Source organism: Malaclemys terrapin, chromosome 3 (assembly GCF_027887155.1).
Source record: "Malaclemys terrapin pileata isolate rMalTer1 chromosome 3, rMalTer1.hap1, whole genome shotgun sequence".
Taxonomy (NCBI): domain Eukaryota; kingdom Metazoa; phylum Chordata; order Testudines; family Emydidae; genus Malaclemys; species Malaclemys terrapin.
This window is the reverse complement of record NC_071507.1, coordinates 71,282,203-71,298,938: the sequence shown is the minus strand read 5'-3', so window position 1 is coordinate 71,298,938 and position 16,736 is coordinate 71,282,203. Positions and strand designations below refer to the sequence as shown.

The 16,736-nt window shown below is 39.3% G+C and overlaps 1 protein-coding gene across 9 annotated transcripts in view; it reads right to left on the bottom strand.

Annotated features, from left to right (window-relative positions):
- CEP170 (centrosomal protein 170) overlaps positions 1-16,736 on the bottom strand; it is a 188,508-nt gene that overhangs the window by 139,276 nt on the left and 32,496 nt on the right. For all 9 annotated transcript variants that reach the window (XM_054023210.1, XM_054023211.1, XM_054023215.1 and 6 more), the window contains exon 2: positions 6,518-6,663. In XM_054023210.1, coding sequence (XP_053879185.1) covers positions 6,518-6,622 — 105 coding nt within the window. In that variant the 5' untranslated portion in view covers positions 6,623-6,663. The remainder of the gene's footprint in view (positions 1-6,517; positions 6,664-16,736) is intronic.

Sequence of the window (16,736 nt, the reverse complement as noted above, 5' to 3'; positions counted from 1 at the left end):
CTTATCACTTTGCACATTGCTTTTTCAATGGGATTCTTAAACTTGCTATACACCTGAGAGCAGAACATACCACTGAATTAGCACAAATCTGATCATGAATTCTGAAGCAAAACCATGTTAATCCATTTTCTGCAACAGATATAATTCATGTCACATGACAAATAGCAAAAGAAGAAAACCTGACTGATATACAAGCACAAAAGCAGTAATAGTACAGAAACTGGCATCCATATATAAGTTACTGAATGGGTAATGAGGTAAAGCAGCAAGATATACAGTCAAAGTGGAGCAACAATTATAATATTGCCAAAAGAGGGAGAAAGAAAGGAAAGGACAGAAGTGCTCTGAGCTCCCATATCAAGTTTCACCGACTGTAACAAGACTTGATCATTGTTTCCAATCTCAGGACAAAAAAAAACCCACAGCTACAGTACTAGCCCACCATGTTTCCTGATGCAAAAATTAAATAAAGAAAATGTTTATTTCAAATCTTAAAGATTACAATTTTTCTGATCTACCGTCAACTCTTTTCCTCCTCTCCTCAGAAATTTTTAAAAAGTCAATTTTGCGCTCGAAAACATGCCACTCTGGAAAATCCTGGAGTCTAAAGCTCTTTATCTACAGAGTAAAATAGGCAGCATCAATTCAAGCTGCCTGGTATTGCTCCACCAATGTGCTTATATGTCATTTAGGGTAGTGGCTTGTGTTATATTTGAAGTTTTTTCACGAGGAAAGGGAATGGCTCCATCCAGACACTTCACAAAGTCTTCTAAGTAGTCAGATAATGACTTTATTACTACCCACATAGACTGGATTTCAACTAGCAACCTCTCAACAAAAGGCTCCATAACCCATCAATAATTCCCCTAGTTATAGTCTGGAAGCAACTACAGTTAACAGAGACCGGTATTTTTAAGTAAAAAGGAATTAAACTGTTCTGTACTGAATATTGATTGAACAAACAACCATACTCTTTGCAGAATTTTAACTAACATGCTCTGTGCAAAAATTTGTGCAAATTTTTTTTTAAATCAATTGTATTGAACACACTATTTTAGCCTATAAAATGTCACTGCAAAGATGAAGCAACCCTAAAACAGGTATGCAGCATTTATTGTTTATAATTCTAGTCTCCTAAAACAAGTAAAAAAAAAAAAATCAATGTTTTCCAGACAATCACTACCACTACTTCTCCTCTTAAATACAGAACAAAAAAAGTTAATAAAATATTTACAATTCTATGATCAAAGTATAGGCTGCTGACTGACAATCAAACTTGAGATTTAAGGTAGGCATTTTACATCTTTAATTTGTAAAATATAGAGAGCTGTGCAAATCCTACTAACTTAAAAATCTTATGAAACAAACAAAAAAACAAACAAAAAAAAAAAACAAAACAAACAAAAAAACAACCACCACCCTCCAATACATTAATGAAATGGAGGGACAGGGGAAGAGAGGTAAGGAGTAGACAACAGATAACAGTACTGCTCTTTTGTACTTGAAGGCATAATGGAATTTTCTTAGAATCAACTCTATGAACCAGTGGCTCTGACTGAAACCAAAGAAACACGATCTATTCAGAGGATTGCACAGCTACTTCAGACAATAAAGCTAAGATGTCTAATTATTGGTATATGCTACAGAGTTCAACTAGCAAAATATAAAAATATATGTACCTTAATATAATCTTGGCTAAAAAAGTTTCCTTGGAATGAAACCTCAGGCTGACCTAAGTCTAATGCTGTCATCAAGATAATTTATAAGCAGACTATCAAAATGAACTTTGAATGGTTAGTAGTTATAGCAACTGTTGCATTACACGTGCTGTCCATAGAGATGGACAAAGATACCTAGCAATAATAGAAGGTATACATAACAAGGAAAGTCAGCTCTAGAAGACAGACTGAAAATAATCAGTGACCATAAGGTTACTTTATATGGTTCTCATGCTGAAAAGTATTGGAGAACTCAGCACCTTGCAGGAGTGAGCTCCACCTCTCCTATTCATGTTTTAGAAATAACATTAAACATTCTCTCCTCATGTTTAGTCCTAAACAAAACTTTGAAATTTATAAATTAAGTGACCTTCTACTGTGCAATTAAAATAAAATATAGAGGTAGTGTAACGTGGTTTACTCACTATTATTCACAGTGATAAAAAACAAAATGAAAAAGCACAAACAGATGGATTTTAGTACAAAGTTACTAGAAATCAAACACTGGTCTCATTCGAGCAAGCTGCAACTCCATATTTTTCTTTGTTGGTAAGATGTATGACAAAGAACAAACATGGAACACTGCCCATGACAAGAGATAAAACAAACCAATTACCATTAGGTGTGTATAGCAGACAGACAATTATTTGAAGGACAGTGATATTTCTAAAAACCTTTCAGTATTTAGTTAGCCCACTTTTTTCAGCAAAACACTGATATGTAACACCTGAAAGTTCTCCCTTGCTTAAATACAATTTTCAGGAGACTAAAGAAAAACTGATGTGTGGGCAGAACTATTACAATATATGCAGGAATAACATTTACCATAGAAATTTTTCAAGTGCCTGGACAACGTAAGTTGGAAGGGGAAATTGTTAGTGACGAAAAATAGGGTTACCATATTTAAAAAATAAAAAAAGAGGACACTCCACAGGGCCCTGGCCCCGCCTCTTTCCCACCCCTGGCCCTGCCCCAACTCCGCCCCCTCCCCACCCATTCCTCAAAGTCCCCGCCCTAACTCCCCCTCCTCCCTCCCAGCCACGCGAAAAGGGCTGCCCAAGCACTACCGGCTTCACGGTTTGCCGGGCAGCCCCCAGACCCTGCGCCCCTGGCCGGCACTTCCCCAGCGCAGCTGGAGCCTGGGAGGGGAAGCGCCCAGCCGGGAGCGTAGGGTCTGGAGGCTGCCCAGCAAACCGTGAAGCCGGTAGCGCTCGGGCTTCGGGCAGCCCTCATGCCTCCGGACCCCAGCCGCGGCCGGGCACTTCCCCTCCCAGGCTCCAGCTGCTCTGCTCCTCCCGACTCTTCGGCTCTGTTTAAGAGCCAAGCTGCCCGAGCGCTACCGGCTTCGGGCAACCCCCATGCCTCCTGACCCTGCGCCACCAGAGCAGAGCAGCTGGAGCCCGGGAGGAGAAGTGCCCGGCCGGCGACTGGAATCCAGAGGCATGGGGGCTGCCCGAAGCCGGAGTGCTCGGGCAACTCAACTCTTAAACAGAGCCAAAGAGTCAGGGGAGGAGCAGAGCAGCCGCGGGAGGGGAAGTGCCCAGCCGGTATTTTTCCCGGACATGTTCGCCTTTTCGCAATTCCCCCCGGACGGGGGTTTGATTACCAAAAAGCCAGACATGTCCAGGAAAAACCGGACGTATGGTAACCCTACAAAAAATCATTTGACAGAGAGGAACTGTTTCAATGTCTTAACTGTTAATGTTCTTTTAAAATAGGTATAGGGCTACAAATGTTTCCACTGCAGTGAGCTTTGTATTAACCCTCCACTACAACATTCTGGAATGAAAATGTTTTTTGTATGGATTTCCAGATATAGATAATTCCATAAATCTCTAATTATATTTAAAATTAAACCAATCTCATGTAGCAAACTTGTTTTGAATTTTCACTGGTAGCAATTCACTCATAAAATAAGAATAAGAACAACTATATTATCTCACCATATAAATTAAGAATGACTAAACAAGTATTTTTGGAACATTAATGACAGAAAGCTTAAATACACTTCTACCCCGATAGAACGCGACCCGATAGAACATGAATTCAGATATAACGCAGTAAAGCAGTGCTCCGTGGGGGCGGGGCCGCATGCTCCAGCGGATCAAAGCAAATTTGATATAATGCGGTTTCACCTATAACGCAGTAAGATTTTTTGGCTCCCGAGGACAGCATTATATTGGGGCAGAGGTGTACTACACAATTCATAATGCAATTCAATAATGGTCCACCATAATAATCATCATCATACTTCAATGATCATTATTTCAGTGATCTAACATTTGGGAGAAAGGTGATATGAGAGAGTGAGAGAGAGAGAGCGCGCGCGCGCCGGTGCTCATATCTAAGGCTGCGAGTTTGTCATGGAGGTCACGGAAGTCATGGATTCCATGACTTTCCATGACTTCTGCAGCAGCCAGTGCGCCTGGCTCAGGGGCAGCTCAGGCAGCCCCTGCACCAGTCATACCAGCTGCTGCTGGAGCAGTCTTGGGCTACCGCACCCCTCCCCCCAGCAGAATTTGGCTGTCTGAGGGGAGCAGAGGGTTGGGGCACGCTCTGGGCAGCACTTACCTGGGGGTCTCTCCCAGAAGTGGCGACATCCCCCTCGCTCAGCTGCTAGGCAGAGGTGTGGCCAAGCAGCTCTGCGCACTGCCTCTGCCTGCAGGCAGCACGCCTGCAACTCCCACTGGCCGCGGTTCCTGGCCAATGGGAGCTCCGAAACCAGCGCTCTGGGAGGAGGCAGTGTGCAGAGCTGCCTGGCCACACCTCTGCCTAGCAGCTGAGCGAGGGGGGATGTCTGCCCAGAGCACACCTCACCCTGTCCTGTGCCCCAATCCCAGGCCCTCTCCCACACCCGAACTCTGCTGCTGCTTGGGGGGAGGCGCAGAGTCAGGTAGGGAGCCTGCTGGCGAACCCTCCTCCTCCCCAGCACCAGCGGGGGTCCCGGGCCACGTGCTGCCACCTATATCTCCCCCCCACGCAGCACTCGGGCTGCCCTCCACCAGCACCCATGACACGCCCGGGCAGTGCCGCCCCAAGTTTTAGTCACAGGTATTTTTAGTAAAAGTTATGGACAGGTCACGAGCTGCAAATTTTTGTTTACTGCCCGTGACCTGTCCGTGACTTTTATTAAAAATACCCGTGACTAAAACGTAGCCTTACTCATACCATCTTTCTCCCAAGTGTTAGAGAAAGACCCCCGCCTATCGTGGACACTCATGGAGAGAACCCTTTCAGCAGTTCCTCCTAGCTAAACCAGAAAAATCTGTGAAAGCACCTCTGGCTGAGCATAAATGTGGTAGTGATGTACTGGGAAGGAGGTGGTCTCTCATTCAGCCATGTTCTAAACTCAGTCAATAAACTGTGATCTGAGCATCTAAGTGTAGCTAAAAAAAACACTGAACAGGATCACCATTAAACAGCAAACCTGTGTTACAAATGGTAGACACACTTTCTTAATCTGTAATTCTGTAATAATCTCTGACAATATTTCCAGTTGCTTCTCCAAGTTGATTAGCATTTCTTCACTTTTACCTTGGTTGACCATCCGCCTCATTCAACCCCCAATTTCATTCAGACACTGGGTCATTCATATACTACTCTATCAGCTGTATAAAATTAAATAGCAAAGCAGTCAATTATCAGCACACTGAAGACACTGCATGCTTCAGCCTATATCTCCTTACTAATTTATTCTACTGTAAACACATTAGATTGTAAATTCTTCTGGGCAAGAATCTTGTCCTGTTACGTATCTCATAAATCACCCAGGGCCCTACCCTTTAAAATGTTCTAAATCCCCTCCCCGTCTCAAAAAAAAAAAACCTCTCTCTCTTCTTACAACAGCCTTTTATACAAGATAAAGTAGGGCACATATATCTGCCATTAGTGTACACAATGGGTTCTTTATGAGGTATGAAAAAGCCAGAACGTAACCTACTGGTAGTATTGTTCATAATGACTACACATACAAGATAGATTTTCAAAAGTGCTTTTTGCACTGGAGATTTTGATATGGCCATTAATGGCTGCATTAAAAACTATTGTTTTATTGAATAAATACAAATCTCAAATGCATTCAGTCTAAACCAAGTACATCCCTGTTGTAATAGCTAGCCTTGCCTTTTATTGTTTTTGGACAAAATGCAGTAGAGAGTTTAAGAGAGTAGTCATGATAAATAAAAAGTAATATCTCTGCTTTATATTTTAAAATTTTTCTTACTAACTCCCCTTTTAAATATTGTCAGGAAGATCAAGAAAGATACTCACAAAGTGCTTCAGGCCCAGATTCTGAAAACACATATATGTTTAAACTTTACTACCATGAGTAATCCCTCTGCAGCTAAGAAGACTATTTGTGGTAATAAAATTAAGCACATGCATGTTTGGAAGCTCAGGGACTAAGAGAAGAAGCTATTCAGGTAACAGTTACAACACCCCAAAAGAAGTGGCAGGAGTCCCTGGGGTGGCAGGGGTCCCCACTGCCGCCTGCAGCGCTGGCTGAAATCATGGAGGTCTTTGGAAGTCATGCATTTTGTGACTTCTGTTACCTCCGTGACTAAATCGCAGCCTTAACAATCACTATTCAGAAGCTACAACAAACAGCAGCACATTCATATTAACCATTTTCCTACATGAGGAATGCAAAAGATTAGATCAATTAAAACTGCTGGCAAGATCTAGAAATGGAGAGTCCAAAAAACTGAACAGTTGGCAAACTTAATTCTCAAAAGGAATATAAATCTAGTGTATTAAATCCAAATTTTGAACAGTTACACGTGGAAGGCTGATGCAATTACCTGCAACATCAGCTCACAGTCATCTCTTCCAACAAAAATCATCTCTCGTGGCAGCCTGTGGCGGGTGCCTCCACTGCTCACCAAAAACCAGGATGTTAAGCTCATTTTCTGCTTAGCTGCTAAGTCCTTGGCAAAGCTACGTCATCCTACAGCAAGACAGACAGAGAGAGGGAGAGAGAAATCCATTTTGTTATTTTTAGCTATAGCTCCTACTCAGTAAGTACTGTGAGCAGCATATATAAGGAATCTGAAAAAAGCAGTTCTCAAGAGCATGTATATTTCCCAGTGGATTGAATCCAGATGTCATGGGAAGTGACACAGACTACTGGATTTACATAAAATCTGAGGGCTTTGGTTCATGTAACTAGACACATTCAATTGAATAGGAAGGCCTATTCAAAATAAATCAGTAGCTAGTTAAATAAGCAATGCCTGAGTCACGTTTTCAGAAAGCTTTTAACATCTAACTGCTTATTACAAAGGAAATTAATACATTAATGTCACATTTGCACCATCAACAAAAGACAAGATTAGACACATTCTCTTTCAGAGGAGAAATGAATGTAAGTAGTTTTTATGAATCCATCTGTCTGAATATCAAACAGTACAGTTCATTTCCCCAAAAAACAAATTATAAAGAAAATTAAAAATGGAAAGAAACTGTAGGAATATTTAACTGTGCCCTTTCCCAGTAATCTGAAATTAAACAGTCCCAACAAAAATGTATTAGTTATTTGCTCTTCATTTGAGAAATTTAAAAGCAGCCATTACTAGAACACATCTTTCAAATGCAAGTTTAATTTATAATGAATCCTCAAGACACTTTATAAAAAGATAATTATTAAAAAAACAAATCAAACAAAAAATATTAAAAGCTTTAATAGTCCTGAAGCATGGTTACTAAAATATTTATATAGTCACTTGATACATCAATGGACAGTCTAGGATATAGGGCATTAAAAGTTTCTTCAGATGAAGAAAAATACAGCCTTTAAATACCTTGAGAGTTTGAAAATTAATACACAATTTAATGGGGAGGAGGGCACCAATGTGAGCAGCTACTGGATAATAGACAAAGATTTAATTAGGAGCACCCACAAAAAAGCCTTCAGTAGTTGAGTCTTGAAAAAGTATTTATCAAGCATTCCAAGTCTCTTGTTAAAAAAAAAAAAATGTAGCAGCCAGACAATATTCCAGAAATATTCTAGTTGATAGAATATCTAGTAAGATAGTCTAGTTGTGAAACCTGAGAATAAATCCACTGACAAAGATCTATGTCAATACAGCACCAACATTCCTTTCATTAGGAGAGGGTCTCAATAGGAGTTGCCAACCTAAGAGCCCCAACTCAACAATCAAACAACTGGCATTTTTGGTTTGGTTCTAGATTTCATAAAATTATGTGAAATTGATATCTGTATCACAGTTCAAAGTGGCAAACTCAACCCGACAAATGGATGGAGTTTGCAGCAGATCATGGCATCATCAACTTAAGAAAAATGCAGTGTAGAATGTAAAGACAAAGAGTAACATGTAAATGTAGAATAATAATACGGTCCCAGCAATGATCCAGGAGGCAAACTACAACACAAAGTAGAGACAGGTTTCAAAGTAGCAGCCGTGTTAGTCTGTATCCGCAAAAAGAACAGGAGTACTTGTGGCACCTTAGAGACTAACAAATTTATTTCAGCATAAGCTTTGTAGCCCACAAAAGCTTATGCTGAAATAAATTTGTTAGTCTCTAAGGTGCCACAAGTACTCCTGTTCTTTTTACGAAGCAGAGACAGACTTTGATCTGAATTGAGGCATGATAATCTCTGATGTTAATAGGAATGAAGCAAAGTCAAAGCTGTATTTGACAGCCCAACAACAGAGCATAAATGCGTTGAAGGGTAATCATGGCAGATGCTAAAAACTGAAAAAACTAGTCTGTGAGCTCTACATCTGGATTGGTAGTTTTTATACAAGTCAAATCGAACTAATTAGGAATTGGCTAAAATTTATACATACCTTCCATTGCTGTAGATTTCTTTAGCAAATAAGCTAAAGATGTTTTAATACAGTGAGTGTCTATACCAAGGTATTCTTGTATTCAGAGATGCAGGTCACAGAATATAGAATTAGCTTTCCATAGGTTCTACCATATCAGATATTTTTAAAACAAGAATGTTTCCAACTAATGTTCTCCCAGTGAATGCAAATAGTATGGGTAAATTTACCCTACAGAACAGAAAATACAAATAAAATTGTTTCAGTGTGACAAAACATATCAAACATCTACAGAGAAGAACATTTAATGAATAAAAACCTGCAGAAATCACATGTATTATGTTTTGGTTAGCAGTTCACTAAAATAACAGTTTATTTTTCTGAGAGAGAACTTAGTTAACCTGATTTTACTTTCTAGCTTTTAAATCTTACATTTTTGTTTGTTCCGACTGCAAATGTACTGCATTCATAATCATAAACTATCTAGTTCAATGTATTTCTTACTGCTTTTACTCTGCTCCTTTTAATCTTCCATCTGCTTACTGCTATAAAATTTGGGGGTTTGTTTTGTTGCTCTAATTTGAATATCCTGCTCAAACTGATACCCAATGAAGTTTTATTTAAAAAAGAAGTTTCAATCCAAATACCTTATTTGGCATATCTAGATTTTAACACCAATAAGAAAAGTAACACTTTTGATTTTTAGAATACAGACATTAACAATTAGGTCAGCAACAGCCATGTCACAAACAACCTAGCAAACTATAAATATTGACAGTGAACAGAATAAATTAAGGTAGCTGAAAAAGATCTTAAATATTTATCGTTCTGAGCTATCATAGCACTGCTTGGCAGCACATTTATAGTTAAGGGCCTGTCAGCATTACCATCAAACAATGCTAGTGTTGTTTCAAACAGCACTGGCTGAATTGTGACAAATCATCAATCCTGATGCATATTTTAATTTTAAAATATTCTTTAGAACAAACCAGTGTCTTTGATCAATGGGGCTATACCGACAAATCTAGCATTTCAAAACACATTGAAAATCTAGAAAGCAGCAGCAATAGGTTATGCTTTAATAACTTTAGAGCATTGATATGCCCTATATAGTTTTAATTTCATACTCAAATATTTTAAATTAAGCATATATATATTTTGCATACAATTAAATTATGTACAGCAGGCATCATGAAAGCTATCAGTATTTTTGAGTCCATTTTGTTCCTGTAATTTTACAACATTATATTAGGTAAATGCCTTGCCACTAGTACACAGACTATGATTTTAAAAGATCACAGGCCAAGAAAATGGGGTGGGCATTCCACCTTTAAATCACCCCATTGTTTCAGATATTACAGTTCTTCTGGTTCTTTATCAGAGGCCACAGTAAGCCTACTGTACATTCATAATGAGTTGCAGTATCTACCACTGTGGTCAGACTACAGGATAGAATGGTAATTGTAACTTTGGATTTCCTTGCTTTTGTAAATTTGTGTTAATTTCCAACGGGGAACTAAAAAACAACTACATTATATAATAATGCAAAATTGAATACAGATATGAATTAATTTTACTGAAATTCTTACAGATACTAAAGTGAACATTTCAAGTCTATGAAGAATGCAAACTGCACATGAATTTCAATTTTATTTGCATCTTACACTAAAGAAAACTCCACTTTGCTATAATAAAGCAAAATTGTTTTCAAGACCAGCAAACAAATTTTAAATAGTACATAAAATTCAATATATCCATTGATCTTGCATTATATTGCTTACTTTAAATAAGTTGGTGTACAATTCACCAATTCAATTGAAGACTTCCTGATGTTGGGAGGAAAATTTAATTCTGGGTAATTATAAAACTAATAAATTTCATCATAGCCAAGTTTTCAGACTTTTGTTGTAGTTATGAAATGTTTTCTCTGTCTGGAGAGGAAACAGTGTTTTGTAGTTCAAGAGCTATGAATTTTGGAAACTTATTCTGCAGTCTATAAGTATCAACAAATTTATTATACTCACAGTTGTGTCAAATAGATGATGTACCAGCTGGGAAAACTAGCTACATCATCTATATAATGTAATTAAATTCTAAGAACTGGAGCCCTGCATTCTGCAGCCAAGAGGTGGGTGTAACCCAATTCTGATATATCTACAGATGCCTTGCCAAGATGATGATTTTGATATGTTAAAATGACATCACTATAAGCAAAGCCTTAATTTTAATAATTAAGTATTAATATCAGACAGTTGAGCAATTAGCCTACATTTTTATAGTTGCCCATGGCTAGCAATAACCAACTGATTTATGCAATCAGATAAGTAGTGAATGTAAGATTGGGGCTCTGGGGAGCGAACACACACACCATGCAAGTAGTCCCACTCCATGATTGCTCATGTGCTTGAAATTAAAACACGTGACTAAATGTTTGCAGGATCAAGGCCTACAATTTCACTGGTCTTCTCATATAAGCTGAGTATCAGTAATACAATTTTGTAAATATTTTTTTAAAAGAAACTTCTTAGAAAATATACAACCAGTTACCACCACTAATGCATATGATTTAGGTGGTGCTGGTAATGCTGTCTATCCAACATTTCCCTCCTTTTAGACCCCATTTACAGTTGCTTATGACTTTGTCAAACTGAAATTTTCCATGTCATATGTTTGCCTAAGGCTCATTTTATTTATTTATTAAATTTCAGCAAAAGCTGTTCTGTCATTTCTGAAAGTGAGATTAGGGAAAAAACACATTGTATTGCTCATCTTAAAAAAAAAAAAAAAAAAAAAAAAAAATCTCACAACTGTTATAGTGAGCTCTAGCACCACCAGGCTTTGGAGCAGGGAACTAAAATTTGTCAGGGGATCATAGTGTTAGGGATTTGCCTTTTCCTATTCGTGTGAAAAACTGTCTAAACTTGGTCAAGTTATAAGCTCTTGAAAAATCTCAGCCTGCACATTCGCAGTAGATAGTTGTTTGACAGATAAATTCTTCACCGATTCTTTGCACTGATCATGCTCAAATTTAGGGCTGCTCTGGTTGATCAAGGCTATTCCTGCAATTGCTGCTCCTGGCTGCTGTGAGATGCTATGGCGCCAAGCACAGGAACTGAGAACAGGGAAACTGTCACTCCTGTGAACAAAGTGTCCACACTGCTGCAATTCAGGCAGCTTGAAGGAGGAAGTTGCCTGACTCGAATGCAGAGGGAACAAGAACCAGGCTGGAAATGAGCATCTCTCGAGAAGGATGGGTGGAAAATGAAATCAAGGAACTTGGGGGAGTGGAGATTGGGACAAGGAGCTGGGGGCAAGGAAAAAAACGGAGCTGGGATGGGGACAGAGTGGAAGTAACAGAGGAAGAAAGGATCAGGTGGATCTCACCACTAGAACACACTCCCCTCAGAACCTGGATTTGAACCCAATTCCTGAGTCTCAATATTCCTTTGCTGTCAGCAAACGTCTGTGACAACCACTGGAAAAGCATGTCTCCTCTCCCTGTATTGCCTGGTCCACACAAAGGATAACAATCTTCTACTGCTATCAGTTTCTCAGTTAGCTCAAGCAGCAGAAATCTGTGCTGGGCATATAAAGGTTCTAACCCTGCTGATGAGCCACATGGATGTCAATGTGACTCAACATGATGGATTCCCCCTCCCTCCCCACCCCCCGGTTCGTTTTTCTTTAGAAAAATCTAGGACATTATACACACAAAGCTTAGTTAAAAGATTGCTAAGTTTTTGCATATTAAGTTTGCAAAGTCAAGCACTCAAAAGTCAGGAATTGCCAGAATATGGTTTGCCTGTGCAATTGTAATTCAGCCCTGTGGTGTGAATGTATCAGGATACAGACTTTAATTACATGATCACATAATATTTTTCCACAAGAACTCTGGCTCATTTAATAACAAAAGACGCTCAATGAATGTGCATCTTTTCAATATTTTGTTTTCTCCTCATTCAATGTGTAGCTCCATGCTTCAGTTACTGGCCAGTACTCAAACCCTACTCTGGATACAGAATTATTAACTTCCTTATAGACTTTTTTATGGAGCTCATAACTACAGTGTCTGAGTGCTTTACAAATATTAATGAATTTACCTTCCCCTAGGATGTAGGAAATTCATGCCCTGCTCCAATGATAACTTATATATAAAAAGAGGAACAGCTTTCATAGGAGAGACTGAGAAAGACCCACCTAAGAATATCTTGTAGTTCAGTGGTTAGAGCATTCTCCTTCAATGTAAATTCAAATCCCTTCTCCACATCAAACAGAGGGGGAAAACAACCTATGCCTTCCACATCCCAAGTGTGTGCCCTAACCACTTAACTACAAGTCATAAGGATGGCATTACCTTCACCACCTCCTCCCCTTCCCATTTTTGGAAACTAGTCACCTGTTGCTTTTTTTAAAATGCCCAAAATCAAAATGAGAATTTTCAAGTCAGGCTGAACGAAACATTTTCTTTGACCCAACTCAAAATATTTCTGACTTTTATTTACTGAAAGTTTTGAAAAACAAATCGTTTTTGTTTGACCTGAAATGAAACTTTTTTTATTTTTCGGAATTGCCAGCAAAACTAAAATCCATTATTCACCCAGCTTAGTCTCAAGCACTCAGCACTTCTGCAAATCAGACTCTATGATCTCAAATCAGGCACCTAGAAAATGAGAAACATACCATTCATTGCTACCTGTGAAAAGTTTGGTTTAAGGGACTTGCTCAGCATCACACAGGAATTCTATTTATTTAGTGTTTGCATACTCGCTGAGCCAAGCAATAGTGTTCTTAGTGGCCAAGTGGAGCTCTTGGAGCCCACCGCTGAATTTGGTTAGTGGGCACTCCTTGACAAGATGTATCACTGTTTTATCTGCACTGCAGCTTGGATTGTCTCAAAGACCCCAATGGTGCTGGTTGGCTGCACAGTGGCCTTGCCCAGTACGGAATCAGTTAAAAAGGGTCCACTGATGACATGGCAGGTTGAAGCCGGGCAGGTATGCAGTAGGGTCTGTGACAAGGAACTGATTAATGGCTGATGTTAAGCACCAGTCTTCCCGCCACAGGGACTCAAGTGTCATGTCCTATCATGGCAGCCTTCACCACTGTGGTGTCATAATGAAAGGTGTGTAGCTGGTGGACTAAACAGATTGTTGAACAAGGGCAAGCTTGGGTTGGCATGCACCTTCTCAAGCAGCTTGCTAGCTGCAATCTCCTTCCTGATTTAAGGGGAGCAACGTGGCTCAGAAATGGAAGCCATGAAAGATGCGCTGGTTGAAGAGTTCCTATGATGATGCACATTGTTTAGTTGAGTTGCATGTCAAAAAGTTTGGTGTGTGCCGAGCAACTCCATATTGGTGCACAGTACTCTGCTACTGAATAAGAGATGGTAAGTTTGGAGCATCCGCTCCCCAAAAAGAACCTGACAGTTTGCTAAGAAGGTTGTTGCATGTCTTGTCCTTGGCTACTATCTTGCTCAGGTGGCTTTTGTATGTTTGGTCAAGGGTCACGCCTAAGTAAATTGGGTATACTTCAGCCTCCAACTATTTATTATGATGTTTAATTCCCTCTTAGTATTGACATGGTGGAGGTGGAATGTGTGGCAATGGATCAGCGTTCTTGTAGTGCCACGTGTCAGTATCCGGCACAGTCCAGGGAAGCTAATGATCCTCCTAGCACATCAAATTCCGCAAGCTCGTACTTGAAGAATCCCAGTATCGCCATCGGGATCACATTCCAACTCTTACAACTCAATCTTGAGGGTTTATCAACATCCAAGTGATATTTAATCAGGAACTCTATGACAGAGGCAGAGACAGAATCCAATTCTCCAGGGCAGCATTCAACTGACCTAAACATTACACTGGCCTTTCTGTTCCTGCAGTTTTCTCCCTCATTCACTCCATGTTTTTCAGCTTCTGCAACAAATGAGGCAGGTGTCCTACAGACAGCCTCCACAGCCCTGATTTATACCTAGAGCAGGTTCATCCTGTGCACTGAATAAGGAAGGGGTCCTGTGAAAAAAATAGTATGTGATCATGTAATTACAGACTGTCATAATGCACATGCACTGTGGGGAGGGGAGTGGAATTAAAAATGTACACGCAACCTAAATTAATTAATTTCCTAACTTTGGAGTCCTTGACTTTTCAAATTTAACAGTTTTTTAACATAGTTTTTGTGTGTGTACTATACTGTAAACATTTGAATGGGAAAAATTGTTCCTGAAGAGAAAATGAAGTAGACTAGGTGCACCAAGAAAAGAGAGAGAGAGATGGATTAATATCTCTATTAGATAGAACACTCCTGACCATTTCTGATGTTAAAAAAACAACAATTCATGAATTTTCTTTTTCTGGCCACCTCCCTTCTTCCCCCAGATAATTTGTTTTTAAAGCTGCAGCAGAAAAGTTAATTATGATCATGTTTCCAGTGTTTTAAATTTAAAATGTATTTTACAGTGTTGCTGTTTTGGAAGTATCCTGTATGTGCTTTCCTGAAACCAAAGTACCTTTGATCCCTCTTAGCCATAACAAGAGAATGTTAATGTTTCAGTTGGAGGGAAATTTCAATTTATTACATTGCTGCTAAAAATATTCTATTTTGTTTGAATGAAATACTTAAGGGTTTTCTTTCTGATGCCTCTATGACGTTACAGTCCCATTAGACCATTTGATCAGTTTTCAACAGACAGGAAATAGGAAATAGTTATAAAACTAGCTTATATTTAAGTCGAACAAAAAACATTGGTTACATACATACACAGATTTTTAAACAAAATTTTACCATATGCATATTACAAAAGGTAAAATGTATTCTACATATAACAGGAACATTTATATATAACTTCAAAAATCAACGAAAACAGATTACTTTTCCTTACCTAAGCCTATGTCTTACAAGGAGACTCACTAATAGCCTCTCACAGAGCCATAAGTCATCTAAGAGGCATCACTTGGTATACCTTCACACTCCTTGTGGAATTTGCAATGCTCCCTTTTAAGTCTTTCAGGTTATTTCACAATGAGAGACATAATTTGAGACTACAACCTCACTCAGATGATTCAGGAGCACCCGTTATCTCGTATTCACTCTTTAAAACACACAGAGTCAGAAAACCAAACATTTATTTGGGCTTCCAGTTCCCTACCTAGTTTGGGAGCATTCAGTCTTGATATAAACAGTTCACAAAACGTGCATCCATGTTTGTAGATGGAACAGAACATGCATCTACATTTGGACAGGCACAATAAACCATTCTTCAGGTTCTATGGTAACTGACTGGAATGATCTTATGTCACATACTGGCTATGAGGAAAAGTCTACAAAAGTTTTAGAGTAGGAGTTTCTCATCTGACAGTGCTGAGGAGCTGGCAGGAGATGAAAATGCCTCAGAAAAGCAAGTGACATTTTGGGCTAATGATTATGCACCCTAAAATAATGCACCTTGAGACAACAGTGCTCGGAGGGGAAATGCAGAACCTTTCACCTTAGCCCTTACGCACCAAGCAACTGAGGGCAGATCTACCCAAACACTGCAGCAGTGCCACTGTAGAGCTTCAATGAAGATGCTACCTGCACTGACCGGAAGGCTTCTCCCATCAGCGTAGATATTCCACTTCCGTGAGAGGCGGTAGCTATGTCAACGGGAGAAGCCCACCCATCAATACAGCACTGCCTACACAAAGGGTAGGTCAGTATAACTATGTTGCTCCAGGTATTGATTTTTCACAACAAAGAGTGATGTAGTTATACCGACACAAGTTTATAGTGTAGACCTGGCCTAAGAGTGCCCATAAAGGGTGATGAAGGATCCAAAATAATGGGGTGTAAAGTCTATTGCATTATAAAGCAAATAAGTTATGTTTGGAAAAAGCAAAATTCCTTTGTAGCATAGCACAAAAGAAAAAGTTACCCAGATGGAAAAAGTAATTAGAAGTTTTATACCAGACCAATTATTTGTCTTCATTCATAAACAGGACAACTCCTGCTGTTTGTTTTATCCTGTAGATTTTGTCTCTTGCAGATTTTACAATTTCTCATTTGCACCTGACTCAGTATGCAAATAGCCATACAGCGTGAAACATGCAATACCCAATGCACAAATGGCCAGACAGGAAGATAGGTGTCAGTTACCTTCTGCCTGAAAGGAAAATCTCTTAAATATGTCAACATCTGGTGACCTGCCTTAACTCTAAGACCTTTCGATACATAACTCCTTAAATACTATCCA